Consider the following 13,268-nt stretch of genomic DNA (forward strand, 5'->3'; position numbering starts at 1 on the left):
ACTGCTCGGTAGCCATAGTTACATGCGCAGTATAAATATTGAGAAACCAGAGACAAAGGGAATCGATTGGTCTCTTTTGTCACTCACAGAAGTGCTCCCATCCAACGTCTGTTTGCTGCTGTTCAAAGGAACGTTCATTCGCACGAGGTCCCGCCTCAGCTGATGTGACTGTCGATGAAGAGCCATTTGATAAAACAATTCACGTGCTACACAGACGAGTGAAATCAGGGCCTCAAGAGGTGCTCTGCTGAGGTGTTTGGGTTTTGTTTGGGTTTTTTGGAGAGGTGGCAAGTGCTGGCACTGCCCTTGGGGTTATGTCAAGACAGCATCGGGGTGCACTGCCCCCAGTGCTCCTATCACCCTGCCCCCAAGGAGACGGTTATCCCGTGGAGACTTCGTGAGAGGCGCCAAGAGACCACCGGCGAGCTCTGCTCCCGCTGCGCCGCACGCTCTCACCTCAGCGCAGCCCCCCACCCCCGCCCGCCTCCGCAGGGCGAGGCGCCAGCCTCAAGCGCCTCAAACAACACGGTCCCACGCCGGGCATGCGGTCGAGCCCACCAGCGGACCGACGGGGAGGGGGCGAAGCGACCCCCACAGAGTCGGTAGTGGTACGCTCCGCCGGCGGAGCTGATTTCCCGCCTTTGGGAGGGCACGCGCGGTGGTTCTTAGCCGGCTGTGAGGGACTGGGGCAGTGTGAAGCGGGCTTGTCGCCCGTAGCGGGCGCGCTGTTATCCTGCTCTGTCTATCGGTTATGCCCACGCACTGAGGAGTAAAAGGGAGTGCTTTGAGTGTCCTGTGCACCTGAGACTGTGAGAGGGTCTTACTTCTACCCAGGGCACTTTGTGTAGGCAAACTGCAGAGGTAGGAGAGGGAAAGAGGGTCGCTAGGACTCAGTGGGCGTCGTCGGTGGGGTTTGCAGTGGTGCAGCTGGTGCCTTTGTCCTGTTGCAGTTGTCTGTGAAATTGGATGAGGGGGTGGGATTCACCACATTTTTGGGTGCCACTTGGGTGGTGATAATTTTGGTCTGCAAACCATGTTTTAGATGTGCTCAGGGTCTTCAAAGAGTGAGTAATTAAAGCAAGGTTATAGTCAATGCAAATGTCAGGTGCCTATTTTAAATAAGGATGGAGTTCAGAAAAATGATGAGACTATTTGAAGTGCATATTATTGCATAATTACTATATTCAATTGAGATATGCAGTTAAAAATTAATATCTACTCACTTTAGTTACAAATATAGGTTTCACTGTTACATGAAGCAAAAATGAAACATTAAATTCCAAAATCAGATAATCAGCTATAATACTTAAAAAAGGATAAAAAAAGAGCATGAACGGCAGGGGGTTAAAGAGAGATTAAATGAAGTTGTCAGTTTTATGACAGTCAAAAATACATTTTAAATCTTTAATTTTCCCCTTAGTGAAATAAATACCATAGTTCAAAACATGGGTGGGAGGCTTAATAAAAATGGAAGACATAACTTATATAATAATACACACAAAAGTAAATGTAATGAGTTTTCCTGCTGAAAACATACAATGTTAATAATACAACGTACTATTTTTAATTTACTGTTTCAGTTCAGCAGGAGTTTTATTCCCAGTGGCACTGTTGCCTAATGCTGTCAAGTGCTGAACACATCCAGTCTTCTGAGAGAACAAATGATGCCATGAAATAAGGAAACACACAAACAAAACAGCACACAACATGGCAGCTGCCTGAACTTCCATCCTCAATCAAAATTTAGAGGGTAAAACACAGGTTTAAGAGCATGATGAAAAGAAACGGTGATTGACAAACAGATTAAGATCCTGCCCATGATAAGGACTGGAAAGATCAGGGCTTGGCATTCACAGTGTACATTTAGATTATCAACTAATAGTATGTTAAGATATGTAGTTGTTTTACAAAATTTAATATCCTGAATAAATATTTTAAACTCCATTTTAACAAATCATTGCATTGTAATAACAGAAGTCATTAAGATTGCTAACTTAGTAAAAAATCACTAATTTAACTTGGAAGCATTAGTTCTTTAATGTTACATATATTCTTAAAAATTGTTGATTTAAAAAAAAAGTTAATTAGCTTTAGCTAATGAATTAGTTTTAGTCCCTCTGAGGAAACAGTGGATACAAGAGAAAAATGAGTATTAAACACACAGAACTGATATCTTTATCTTACTGCTTTGGTGAAGAAGTTACATACACGTAAAGACTTGTAAATACCAAATGACAGAAAATAATTCAGTTATGTAATTTTGGTTCCTGCTTAGTAGTTGTTCATTTACATATCTATTTCCGCCTAACTTTAAGTATTTCTGCTTGGAAACCCATTCAGTTTCTGGGTAGTGCACGCATTCTAACTTCTGGTTCATCTCTCTCATTGCAATTTTTTGTTATTTGTAAAAATACAGTACATATATTACCACATACGAGTGATGATTTTGTGTGGAATACATGGTTTATCTGGTATTGGAACTTTTCATTGGAATTATGAAACATGGAAGTTTCATAGAGCCTGATGTTCAGAGATAGTTCAATATTTTTAGAAGCATTCATATTGTGTCTTTCAGATCCATCTTGCAAATGTATGTTGAAGATTCTGTAAGTAGGATTTCTACTATTTTTTTGGACATGAGGAAAAATTTCTTTATGGAAAGAGTGGTTAAACATTGGAACAGGCTGCCCAGGGAAGTGGTTGAGTCACCATCCCTGGAGGTATTTAAAAGACGTGTAGATGAGGCGCTTAGGGATATGATTTAGCGGGCATGGTGGTGTTGGGTTGACGGTTGGACTTGATGATCTTGGAGGTCTTTTCCAACCTTAATGATTCTATGATTCTACTAAAAACAGGAATTGTGTTATTCTGGAATTGTATGGGTGCTTTTCAAAATACTGTCTGTTTACTCGCACAGTAAGGTTTATGTGCTGCAGTGTCTGATCGCTGATATTAATGCAAATTGTTTATAAGAAAATATGTAAGAAACTTGAAGCCTGAGTAGTTAAGTATTAGAGCATCTACACAGGTACAAGGTCTAGATCCTGCATTAATGTGTGCCTGGTAAAATCTCATTTACTTAAGTAACATTTTTTAAGTTAATCAAACAACAAAATTTCATCTGTTGCCTCTAAAATACGCACAGTAGATAATGAGTAATTGTTTCAATTGATTGAATTTCCTACTCTTTAAAGTGAGGACAGGAAGACCAGTCTGTTTTAGCAGCTTATCTAAAGAGAAATTGATCGTATGTTTTGAAACAGTTTGATAGATTTTGCTTGGGCTTTCTGACATTCATTGTGTTTCCTAGAAATGCAAGATCTTAGTTTGGTTGAAGTTTAGCTTCACATGCAAAAATAGTTTTAATTAAAAAAAAAAAGTGTTCTTTGTTCTGCTTACATTTGTGCATATGAAATCTTTTGACATAGTATGAATGAGGAATACATGAACTCATAGATCTATTTTTTTTATATACAGTGATCACTGGATTATATGGTCCAGAAAGAAATGAATCACAGCCATGAAGAAACTATGAAGCAAATCAGTGTGGTGAACCTTGATAAACTTTTAGATAACTTCTCAGAGATAGAGAAGGTAAGTGAAGAAGGCAAAAAATGTTGAAACTGCTATCTATAAATATTTTGTGATATTTTAATAGGCTTTTCAAGTGAAAATTTCTTCTAAGTGGTATCATCTTATTCTTATTAATATGCCTTGTAATACCAACTTTGTTTGGAAAGTGTTTGTATTGACTGTATCTCAGAGTGATATGAGTGACTTGTGTGGAGTCTGAGAAGCCTTTGTTTCTGTGCTAGAATTTCTGTGGTGCTGAGGCCAATTTTGGCTTCTCAGGAAAAGCATGGAAGTCTCCCTTTGTACCAGAAGCTGGTATTGGAGATAACAGTATTACACAGCTTGGCTGGACTATCCTTTCAGAAATTGTTCCTTGTTCTAGAAAAATGTCATTGCCATAGCAGGAGCATCTGTTCTTCTATTCCATATGCATTGAGCTCTCTTTATTTTACGTATATGTCAGTTCTTAAAAGATTGATCCACTGAGGAAAATCGGTACTGTATTTCTTGTTAGACCCATGTTGGCCAGCTCTCTGGTGATTTCCTGATCTACTAGTAAATCCATACTAGATAATATAAAAGGGGCACCTGAAATAAATTTAGAATTTCTCATGGAAAAAACATATTATACCAATTCCTATTCACACCCATTACTCATGTTGGTGCTCAGCGAGGGCATTGACAGCCTCATATGCAAAGCAGAAGAAGGAATCTTGCTGAGGATTGATCCAGACGGTGGACTGCAGAATTTAGAAGAAAACAGTTTATCACTAGTGATGTAAATCGGCATTCTCAGTTCTGCAGGGTAAACTCACAATAGCATAGGCTTTCAAGTCTAGCATCGTTCTTCTCTGTAATGGAATTTCCAGAATGGCAAATAATACAGGTTTGTGACTGCAGTGTTGTGACATTGTTAAGTTTCATATTCATTTAAAACTCAAGATTTAAAACTTAAATCAAAAGATATATTAATATAACTTTAGTCTTCTTCCAATTTTCTAGAAAATATCAGAAATTAATGAAGCAAATAATGTACTGGTTCTTCAGCTGGAAAAATGTAACAGATTGTTAACATTAAGCCAATCAAAGGAGGAATCAGTAAAAGAAGGTAAGTTATTTTTTAAAAAACAGTATGGTTTTTGCATATATTCAGGAAGTTCTGAGAAATATTTCTATTATTTTCAGTCATGTAAAATACAAAAATAAAATAACAAGGATCTAAGATACTGTGTGAAAAACAGTAATGCTTAATCTTGGGTCATGTAATGGAATCCATCTCATTTGCATAAACCAGGTAACTTTAATCCACAAACATATCTTGAGAACTGCATTAAAGTAACTATTTTCCAGTTGATGTTAATATCTACCCACTTTAAGAGATTTTTGAGTGCATGCAGTACCTATGAAAGAAAAACTTTCCTTTTGTATTTTCTTTCATTTTTTCCTCTTCATCTTTTTTCTTTTGATTGTGTTATCTCCTTTTCCAAGGAAACAATGTGTTGGCAGGGAAAGAGGGAGAGGATCAGATCACTTAAATTAATTCTATAAGGACCTTGGGTATTGGAATGTCAGTGTCTTGTTCTGTCTAGGCATCTGTTTAGCTTCTAGAGGACTGAAGAGCTATCCAGTCATTAGACATTTTATCTGTGTGAGATTTAATCTCTGAAGAGGTCAGATTAAACAATGTGACAGCCCATTTTGTGTTTATAATATCACCGTCAAGATTTTATCTCAGTGACATTTCCAACTCGGTTATAAAGTGTAAAGAATAGCATATAATTCTTGAGGCTGAGTTCAGTTAAGCTGATACCACTGTTGTAAGTTTATTCCATAGGCTGCACTTGTGTTACTGTCAGCCTTAATGTGATCCAAGTTTAGGTCATATTTCTTTTGCTTTGTATAGCAGATGTCATTTATGGTGCTAAACAGTTATGAATGGTCATAATAGTTTTTATTAATATTAAGAGGATTCAAACTGTTCAATGGAAGCTGAATAATGAAATGGCATTTTCTATTTTACAGATGGGAATTTTAAGCCTCTATGTCATAATAAAAAAGTTGCCAACTAAAGGAGGAATTAAAAAGCAAACTATTGAATTAAGATTTTTTTTTTTAATTCTAGAAGTATATCTTTTCAGATGGGTATTTGAAAAAAGAAATAATATCTAGTACTTAGCCTAGACTTGTGGTTGCTTATCCTTCTGTAGTTTGTAGAGTTGCTGAAAGGTGCATCTTTTTGTAGAGCTTTGGTCTCTGACAAGTCAACTTGCTAAAAGTTAGGAAACAGGGTAGGAATAAACTTAGTTTCACACTGGAGTGAGGTTGCCAGTCGGTTTCATTTACATCTTCGCTGGGACTTAAATAATTTAGCATAATCAGAAATGAATCAGAAAAGCTATTGAGTAAGTGAGTGAAGTTTGCTAATGATGCTAATCTATGCATTTATACCAAGAATCTTATGATACAGAATGACAAGTGATAAAAAGGGGAGATGAAAACCAGTAGCAGTGCATATGGGAGGCATTTTATATAAACAGTGGTTGGCTCTAGTTGGCTACTTCTCAGGAAAGAGATCTTGGCGTCCTTCTGGACAGTTCTCTGAAAATATCAGTGGTCAAAGAAGCAAACACAGTGATAGGCGTGATTATGGAAGAAATAGGGAAAGAAACATCATGTTCCTGTAAAGTCTGTGATTTTCACGTAATGTTCTGGTCCCCACATTTCAAAATAGACATACCAGAAGTAGGAAAGTTAACAAAGAAAGTGGCAAGGTTTGGTATTGTCAGGGAGGAGCAAGGGACAGGGAATCGGGAACCAATCGTGTAACAAGGCCCACAGAGACAGGGACTTCACCAGCCAAGACTCACTCCCACCGTACCCATGCAGGGCTGGCCCAGTGAGGACTTCCAGGATCAGCTAAAAGTCGATGTTATCAAACAGGTACGTAGTGATGGAGCAGGTCCAAGGTCAAGACAGGAGGTTGAGTCAGGATCAGGTCCAGAAATGGTAACAAGGGCCAGACATGGTCTACTGATCACTAGCAGGTCCATAGTGATAAGGCAGGTCTGAAATCAAGCCAGGAAGTCACTCCCTAGGTCATGACCAGGGTCTAGGTCTGCATGGTATGTGGCTGCAGCATAGCTGCAGCGTAGCTCAAGGTAGGCCAAGGGCAAAAGCCTCAGCCTAAAAGCAGCTCCCAAGGAAAGGAGGGGCAGCCATTTCTGAGTCGTCTTCTAGCTTTCTTCAAACAGCTTTTTTCAAGATCACCAGATGTACTCTTTCTAATTTGGCCTTGAGCCCAGCCAAACACCCAGGAGGTGCGTGGGGGAGAATGCAGTTGGGGCCTTCACAGGTTTGGTCACAATTTTGGAACATCTGAAGAAAGACTTAAGTTGACTGGAAGCTTTTGAGCCTAAAGAGAAATAATAGAGCTGATATGACTCATAGCTGTAAAATTATGGATGGCATAGAGAAAGTGACTAGGGAATGAATATTCACTGTTCAATGTAATAAGAGAACTAGATGGAAGTCAAACTTGTTGATTGATTTAAAGCAAACAAAAGGAGGAACTTTTCCATACATTACAAAATAAAGTCGTTAAATCAATTCCACAGAAGGTTGTGGATAACAGAAGTATAGGTTAGTCCAAAAAGATTAGAAAAATTCATGTAACAAAACTGAACAAATTTGTTAAACACAAAGACAGTACCTGTCACTCAGGTCTCCCTTATTCTTGTGTTTTGGAAGCTCAGAGGACACATTAAGGGTACTATTTATCCAGGTTTTTTTCCTCTTTCCTGAAGTATCTTCTACTGGGCATTGTGAAGTGGAACAGTGAACTGGATAGAACTTTGGTCTGACTCATTAGAGCCATTTGTTTCTCTGTTAAGCACAAAAGACAATGCAGGACAGTCATTCAGAAACAGATCAAGAGGCTTCATTATTGACAAAAACAGAGAGGAGGGGGTTTATACAAAATAGATTTTAAAAAGGGAAAGGAAAAGGTGGACAAAAAGAAGAAATTGTTCTTCCCATAAAACTATGGAATAAAAGATAGCAGAGAAAGTGAAAGAGACAATGCAGGAAGTAGGAGCAGCTGGAATGACTACAACAAGGACTGTGGAAGTAGAATGGACTGAAAATAGATGAAAGTCAGAAGAGAGAGTTGAGCTTTGGAAATAGTAGTGCCTCACTTCGATGACATAAAAGTGAAATGATTTGGGGAGGTAGTTATGCTGAAGAGAACCACCTCTGGAGCTGTTTTGAAACGCATGATGGAAAAAAGAATGTGGATGGCAGAAGTCCAAGTAAAAGTACCAGAGCAAGGAGCGTGAAATGTGAACTTAAGTTTTAGCAGCAGGGATAGTCAGGAAAAAACAAATCTCAATAATATTGAAGTTATGGTAGTTGTACAAATTAGTACGGCTATAGATAAGGGGCAGAATTGTTGGAAGCCAGGGATAATGGTCAATGAGTAAAACAGATTGCAGAGCAGTTAGTAGTGGTAACGAAAAAAGTGAAAGGCAGGAACTTGGAACAAAGTGGGACATCCAGGAGGTGGTACTGAAAGCTACTTGATGATAAGGAAGTAAAAGATAAATGAGAGATGCGAAAAGGATAGAAGGTATTTAGAAATTAAGACAGTTATCATGGCTGTTCTATTAGGTTAATGTGCTTGCCAATAAGGTAAACACTTTAAGAATCATGGCATGAAGTGTTTATAAGTTCATATTTTTGAACTGTATTCGTTAATGGTGATCAGAGAGCAGAGTTTCACAAACCATCTTGGGCAGCAAATTGCCATAATCTGCAGCGGATGCTGTCAGAGGAATCTTCAGGCAAACAGTTACTGTGTTACTGGAGATCAGCAGTGACTGTAAGGTTAAGAGTATTTCAAAAGGACATTACAGTTGGTGTAGTGATTATACATTTTAGTAAGTATATAATGTTTCTAAAGGATTTTGCTTTTTCTTTTTGAAATGGATAGAAATGGTCTTTGCACCTTTATCAATTTCACCTGCAACATTGACTCTTCAGAAGGGGTAACAGCATACTGTGTATTCAGAATCAGAGCACTAAAAGTGTTGCATCTAATAGTTCGATTCTTTGTAAAACCTTTTTGAAAGTCAAAGCACCGTGGGATTAAAAAAACACTTTATTATTGATGGGGATATAGAGGCATCCCGTGCAGAACTGGAGAAGATGCAAGGGACCAAATGTAGCATTGATACTTCCATTCTTACTCTGGGAACAGTTATTCCAACAGATTCTAGTTGTGAGAATGGCTTTTATACAACTGTGGCTTGGAAAAAAAGATTTCTCCTAGCCTTATGTCCCAAGCTGCTTCCCGGGACCCAGCTCAGCCACATGTCCTGAAAGTATCATTTGAAGAGTTGGTCCAAAGGCAACTGAAATTGCTGGGTTTGGACAGCTGCATCGATTTCTTGATGATAGTGTCAACATATAATCTGAATGTGTGTACATTCTCAAGAGCATTCTCAAGTTCATCCTATTACGAATTTAGCACAAGAGCAAATGAATTTACAGGATAGGCAAACAACTCAGCCTTAGAATGTAAGGCTTAGCAGTAGACCACAAAGCAATTCACAGAACAGCTAAGGAAAAAACATGACAGACCATATGGTGGTGAATCGTTCGCATATGATTCCAAATAAACATGCTGCTTACAGCAGAGGAGCAGAGAGAAAGAGCACTGTGGAAGGAAAGGCTGTTGTTCCACCTACCCTGAAGGGTTTGTGGCTGCTGGTGGTGGTGGGGTGAAGGAAGTAGAATTTTACCCTGGCTGAAGAACTCTTTCTTAGTATGAGAAACAGAAATGAGAATAGCATTTCGTGCCCCAAGAAATCTCCAGCAAGTGAGAACCTGAGGGCTCCTTGATACCTTGATTGCCAGAAGCATCTCTCTAGAACTGTGCAAGGTAAAAGAAGAGTGGGAGTGGTGAAGGAAATGTGAAGGAAGAAGGAAACCTTCTAAAGTTCAAGGGAGAGAGGAGAGTGAAACACTTTAACCAAAGATAAGGTAGGAAAAGATGGGCAAGTGTATACATGTTCTGAAAGGTTGTAAATGAGCTTTGTTTTGTCTTGATATGTTCTTTGCTAGACAAAGGTGAGATTCAGGACCCCAGTTTTTATTTAGTGTAAATCATTGCAGATCCACTTAAGACAGACCCAAGTCTGACATTCTTGTTTTCTGCTCCTAAACGTTTTCTGTGGTGACTAAATGGACTCTTGTGGTGCAGGCTACAAATTCTGAACTAAAATCTACCATAGTTCTTAAAAAGAAAGCAATCACATTATTGTCTATGGAACACTTAAGGTGTCTCTGGCATCTTCAGGATTGCATATTTGTTGACAGCGTTTCAAAGGTGTTAAAGAAAAAAGTGGTTGGTGTAATTCCCCTATAAAAAAAGCCAATAACTTCAATTATAAATGTAGATGGAAGAAACTGCAATAAATTATAGATACTAAACATGGAAAAAGATCACTTAGGCTGTTCAGTCTTTCTGCATGTAGGGAGCATTCTTTACAGGGAAGGCACCGCACAAAATCCATAACAGGTGCCATGCCAGTGATGCACAAAGCAGCAACCATTTAGCAAAATTTTGCTTTTCTTCCTTAATGTAGGCAAGCAAAACTTGTGGGTTCCCAGTAACTTTTTCCAGTCACAGTTGTAATTGCATAAGGGATTTGCCAAGATACATCCTTTAAAGATATGAAAGATAAGCAGATATTCTTGCGACTGGACAAAAGGATGGCTTGCACTTAAATAGCTGTTATTCATTGTAAGACTAGCTGCTGTCCTATTGTTTACTCAAATGCATAGATGACTTTCCAATTTGTGCATGAATTACAAGCATTTGGGTTTATTTCCATACATTTTCAAGTGGGAGAAAATTTGTAGTAGATCTAGTTGGTACAAATGAGCATGCTAACCTAGTGCTTTGGATTTTGAATAGGATTTTTCCACAAATGCTTTTGATCCAGTACATGAACTGGGAGCAGGCAATGTTTCTGTGCTGTTTGTGCTCCCTCTACTGTTTTTTTGGAAGCATGGAACAGGAGAATACAGCTGGCTAACGTACTCGGCTGCATGAAAAGCAGACATGATGGAAGAATAGACTAAAGGTCAAAAAGATTGAGCGGAAAACTGAATCTCTGAGCTGGGATCTTAATTCATCTTCCTGACTGCATTATTTGTAATGTAGTCTTTAATTATATCACCTACAATTTTCAACAGAGCTTTGGTTTTCTGAGATGAGTCACTGTTATTTAGTGTACTTGATATGTTGAGGAAGTTAAAAGCCACTTAAGAAATGCAGTGGTACTCTGGAAATAGAGAGAAAGGTTTAAGAGTAGGCAACCTCAGTCTTAGTGTCCCCTGTCTTCCCAGTCTTTGACTGTTTTATAACTTTACTGATAAGGTTACAAGGAACATAAGGGATAAAAATAGTATTTAATGAAACCCAAATGTTATATTACAGGCAGTCCATATGGCATTCAAACATTAAAAATACAATTTTAAAAAAATAAAATTATGAAACATAAATATGTAAACAGATAACAAGTTGCATGTGTATACATACACACACACATAGTTATTTTTTTAAAATGAGATAATGGGGATATAGTAGCATATTCTGAATCTCTCCGGGTTTATGTTGAGCCACAGGATGAATGTTAATATGCACTAAAAACGGGGTGAGAAACTGCAATGAGTGGATAATGTTGATCTTGTTAAAAAGAATCTTGGCAAAAGTGCCGTCAGGAAAGTAAGCCTCATTTTCATTAATTACATCAAATTGCTGGAATGTTGATATGGAAAACTTCCATTATTGCCCAGGAAACAATAACATCCTTATTTTCTGGCTAGAAACAAAAATGTAATAGTTTTATGTAATTGTTCATATTGCTTGATGAAATTGTTTTAATCTATCGTCAAACTAAAAGCTAAAATTAAGCAGGAACCATGTAATAACGATCTGAGTTACTTGTCAGTAAGAAGACTAATATTTAATCAAGATTATTATATTTGGGAAAAGTTTATAAACAAAACATAAAATTAAACTGGTGACGAAATTACCCCAAAATACTGGATTTTTCACTTCTTTTAGAATGTACTGCTCTACAGAATGTGATAAAGGGTCTTACACAAACCATTGAAAACCAGTGTAACGTGAAAGGTAAAAGCAAAAATGTTCTTATATATATTGTACTGTACTGTGATTTAGAGTGAGCAGGCATTTAAATTTTTTGTTTATATTTACTTTTTCTTCCAAAGAGAGAAACTCACTGGCAGCCAAATGGAAAGGAAAAAAAATGTATCAAAAATACCCTGTGCAGATTGTTGGTCTATATGCTTAATAAACATCTATTGCTTTTAACCTACTTAGAATCCACATGTAAAAGAAGTTCTGTCTCAGTGAGATTTTTTTAATCAATAGCTGGGCTTTAAATTTATTTCAACATAGCACAGGCAATTTTACAAAAAGTGAGAAAGTATCATTCAACTGTTGGACAGTAGTCTGTTAAAGCATTTATGCGTAGTTTTTATCACTTTGTTAAACCAAAGGGTCTTAATCCTCAGTGTCATGTTACTAAAATTTAGCTGTTATCCATAAATACTTGACAATTACTCATTGCTCTTTTAATATAAAATATATAAATGTTTGCTATATCTTTATACCACAGTTTAGCAGTACACCATGTAGTTAATTTTACACTCATTGTGTGTTTAAGGCATATTAGCATAAATATTAATAAACCTCTAAAAATTGGAAGTATGTGGCTGCTTTTAATACTCAAAGTGACTTTTAAAAATCAAAAAAAGCATTATCTGTTTTTGAGATACTTCTAATTAGCATTTGGGAAACAGGTACTTTTGGGAAACCATTGTAGCCATGATAATAATCTTTTATTTTCTCAGCCAAAGAACTTTGCATCTAGATTTTCCTGAATGCATTAGTTATGAGAAGGCTAAAGACAGTTCAAAGTAGTACTACCAGGCAAATATTATGATTAAACTATGAATTATCTTGTTAAAAACATGGAGACTGAGATTATGTAGTTCTGTAAATGATGATTATCATGTCTACAAAAAAGTTTCTTAAAGTTCAGACAAGTCAAAAAGTGAAAGTAATTTCTTTATTCTGCTTTCATGCTGATAATACTGTCAAAATGTACTTTTTAGTGTATCATACAGTTTTTTATGTACATAGATGAAAATGATAGACTGAAGGGTACCATTCACATCTTGGAAGAGAAATTAAAGGCTTGTGAACAGGTACGTCACACATGATCATTCTTTAGGTAGAGGAATAATATTTTATCTCTATTGTAGTTTATGTTCTTGGGTTTGCTACTGATACCATTATTGTTGCACTTTTCCTAATGTTTATCATGTGTAAAAAGAGAAGGGTTGTTCTCATGACATCAATATGAGAACGTGTTAGAGGGACTAAGAGGTCAAAACAACTAAATGCTGAGAACTCTGGCTCAATCTAAGATGCACTTGGGTTTTTTAGCTGTATTTAGCTTTAAATTCAACTTTACATTCTAAAATCTAATCCCTTGCATTAAAATACATTTTTGTGTAGAAATAAGGTTTTGATATTCACGATGCCTGCTGTACTGCCAGAGAATCAAGAACTGTCTGAATTTTGTCCATAGTTTCTTTGG

At 37.3% G+C, this 13,268-nt stretch overlaps 1 protein-coding gene across 1 annotated transcript in view; it reads left to right on the forward strand.

The window, feature by feature from the left end:
• Nucleotides 1-783: 783 nt before the first annotated feature.
• Nucleotides 784-13,268, forward strand: part of CCDC152 (coiled-coil domain containing 152) — an 18,307-nt gene continuing 5,822 nt past the window's right edge. The window contains exons 1-6 of the mRNA XM_019470815.1: nt 784-861; nt 2,576-2,606; nt 3,478-3,594; nt 4,576-4,681; nt 11,705-11,773; nt 12,809-12,873. Coding sequence (XP_019326360.1) covers nt 3,493-3,594; nt 4,576-4,681; nt 11,705-11,773; nt 12,809-12,873 — 342 coding nt within the window. The 5' untranslated portion in view covers nt 784-861; nt 2,576-2,606; nt 3,478-3,492. The remainder of the gene's footprint in view (nt 862-2,575; nt 2,607-3,477; nt 3,595-4,575; nt 4,682-11,704; nt 11,774-12,808; nt 12,874-13,268) is intronic.

The sequence above is a fragment of the Aptenodytes forsteri genome, unplaced genomic scaffold (assembly GCF_000699145.1).
Source record: "Aptenodytes forsteri isolate BGI_AS27 unplaced genomic scaffold, ASM69914v1 Scaffold176, whole genome shotgun sequence".
NCBI classification, from domain to species: Eukaryota; Metazoa; Chordata; class Aves; order Sphenisciformes; family Spheniscidae; genus Aptenodytes; species Aptenodytes forsteri.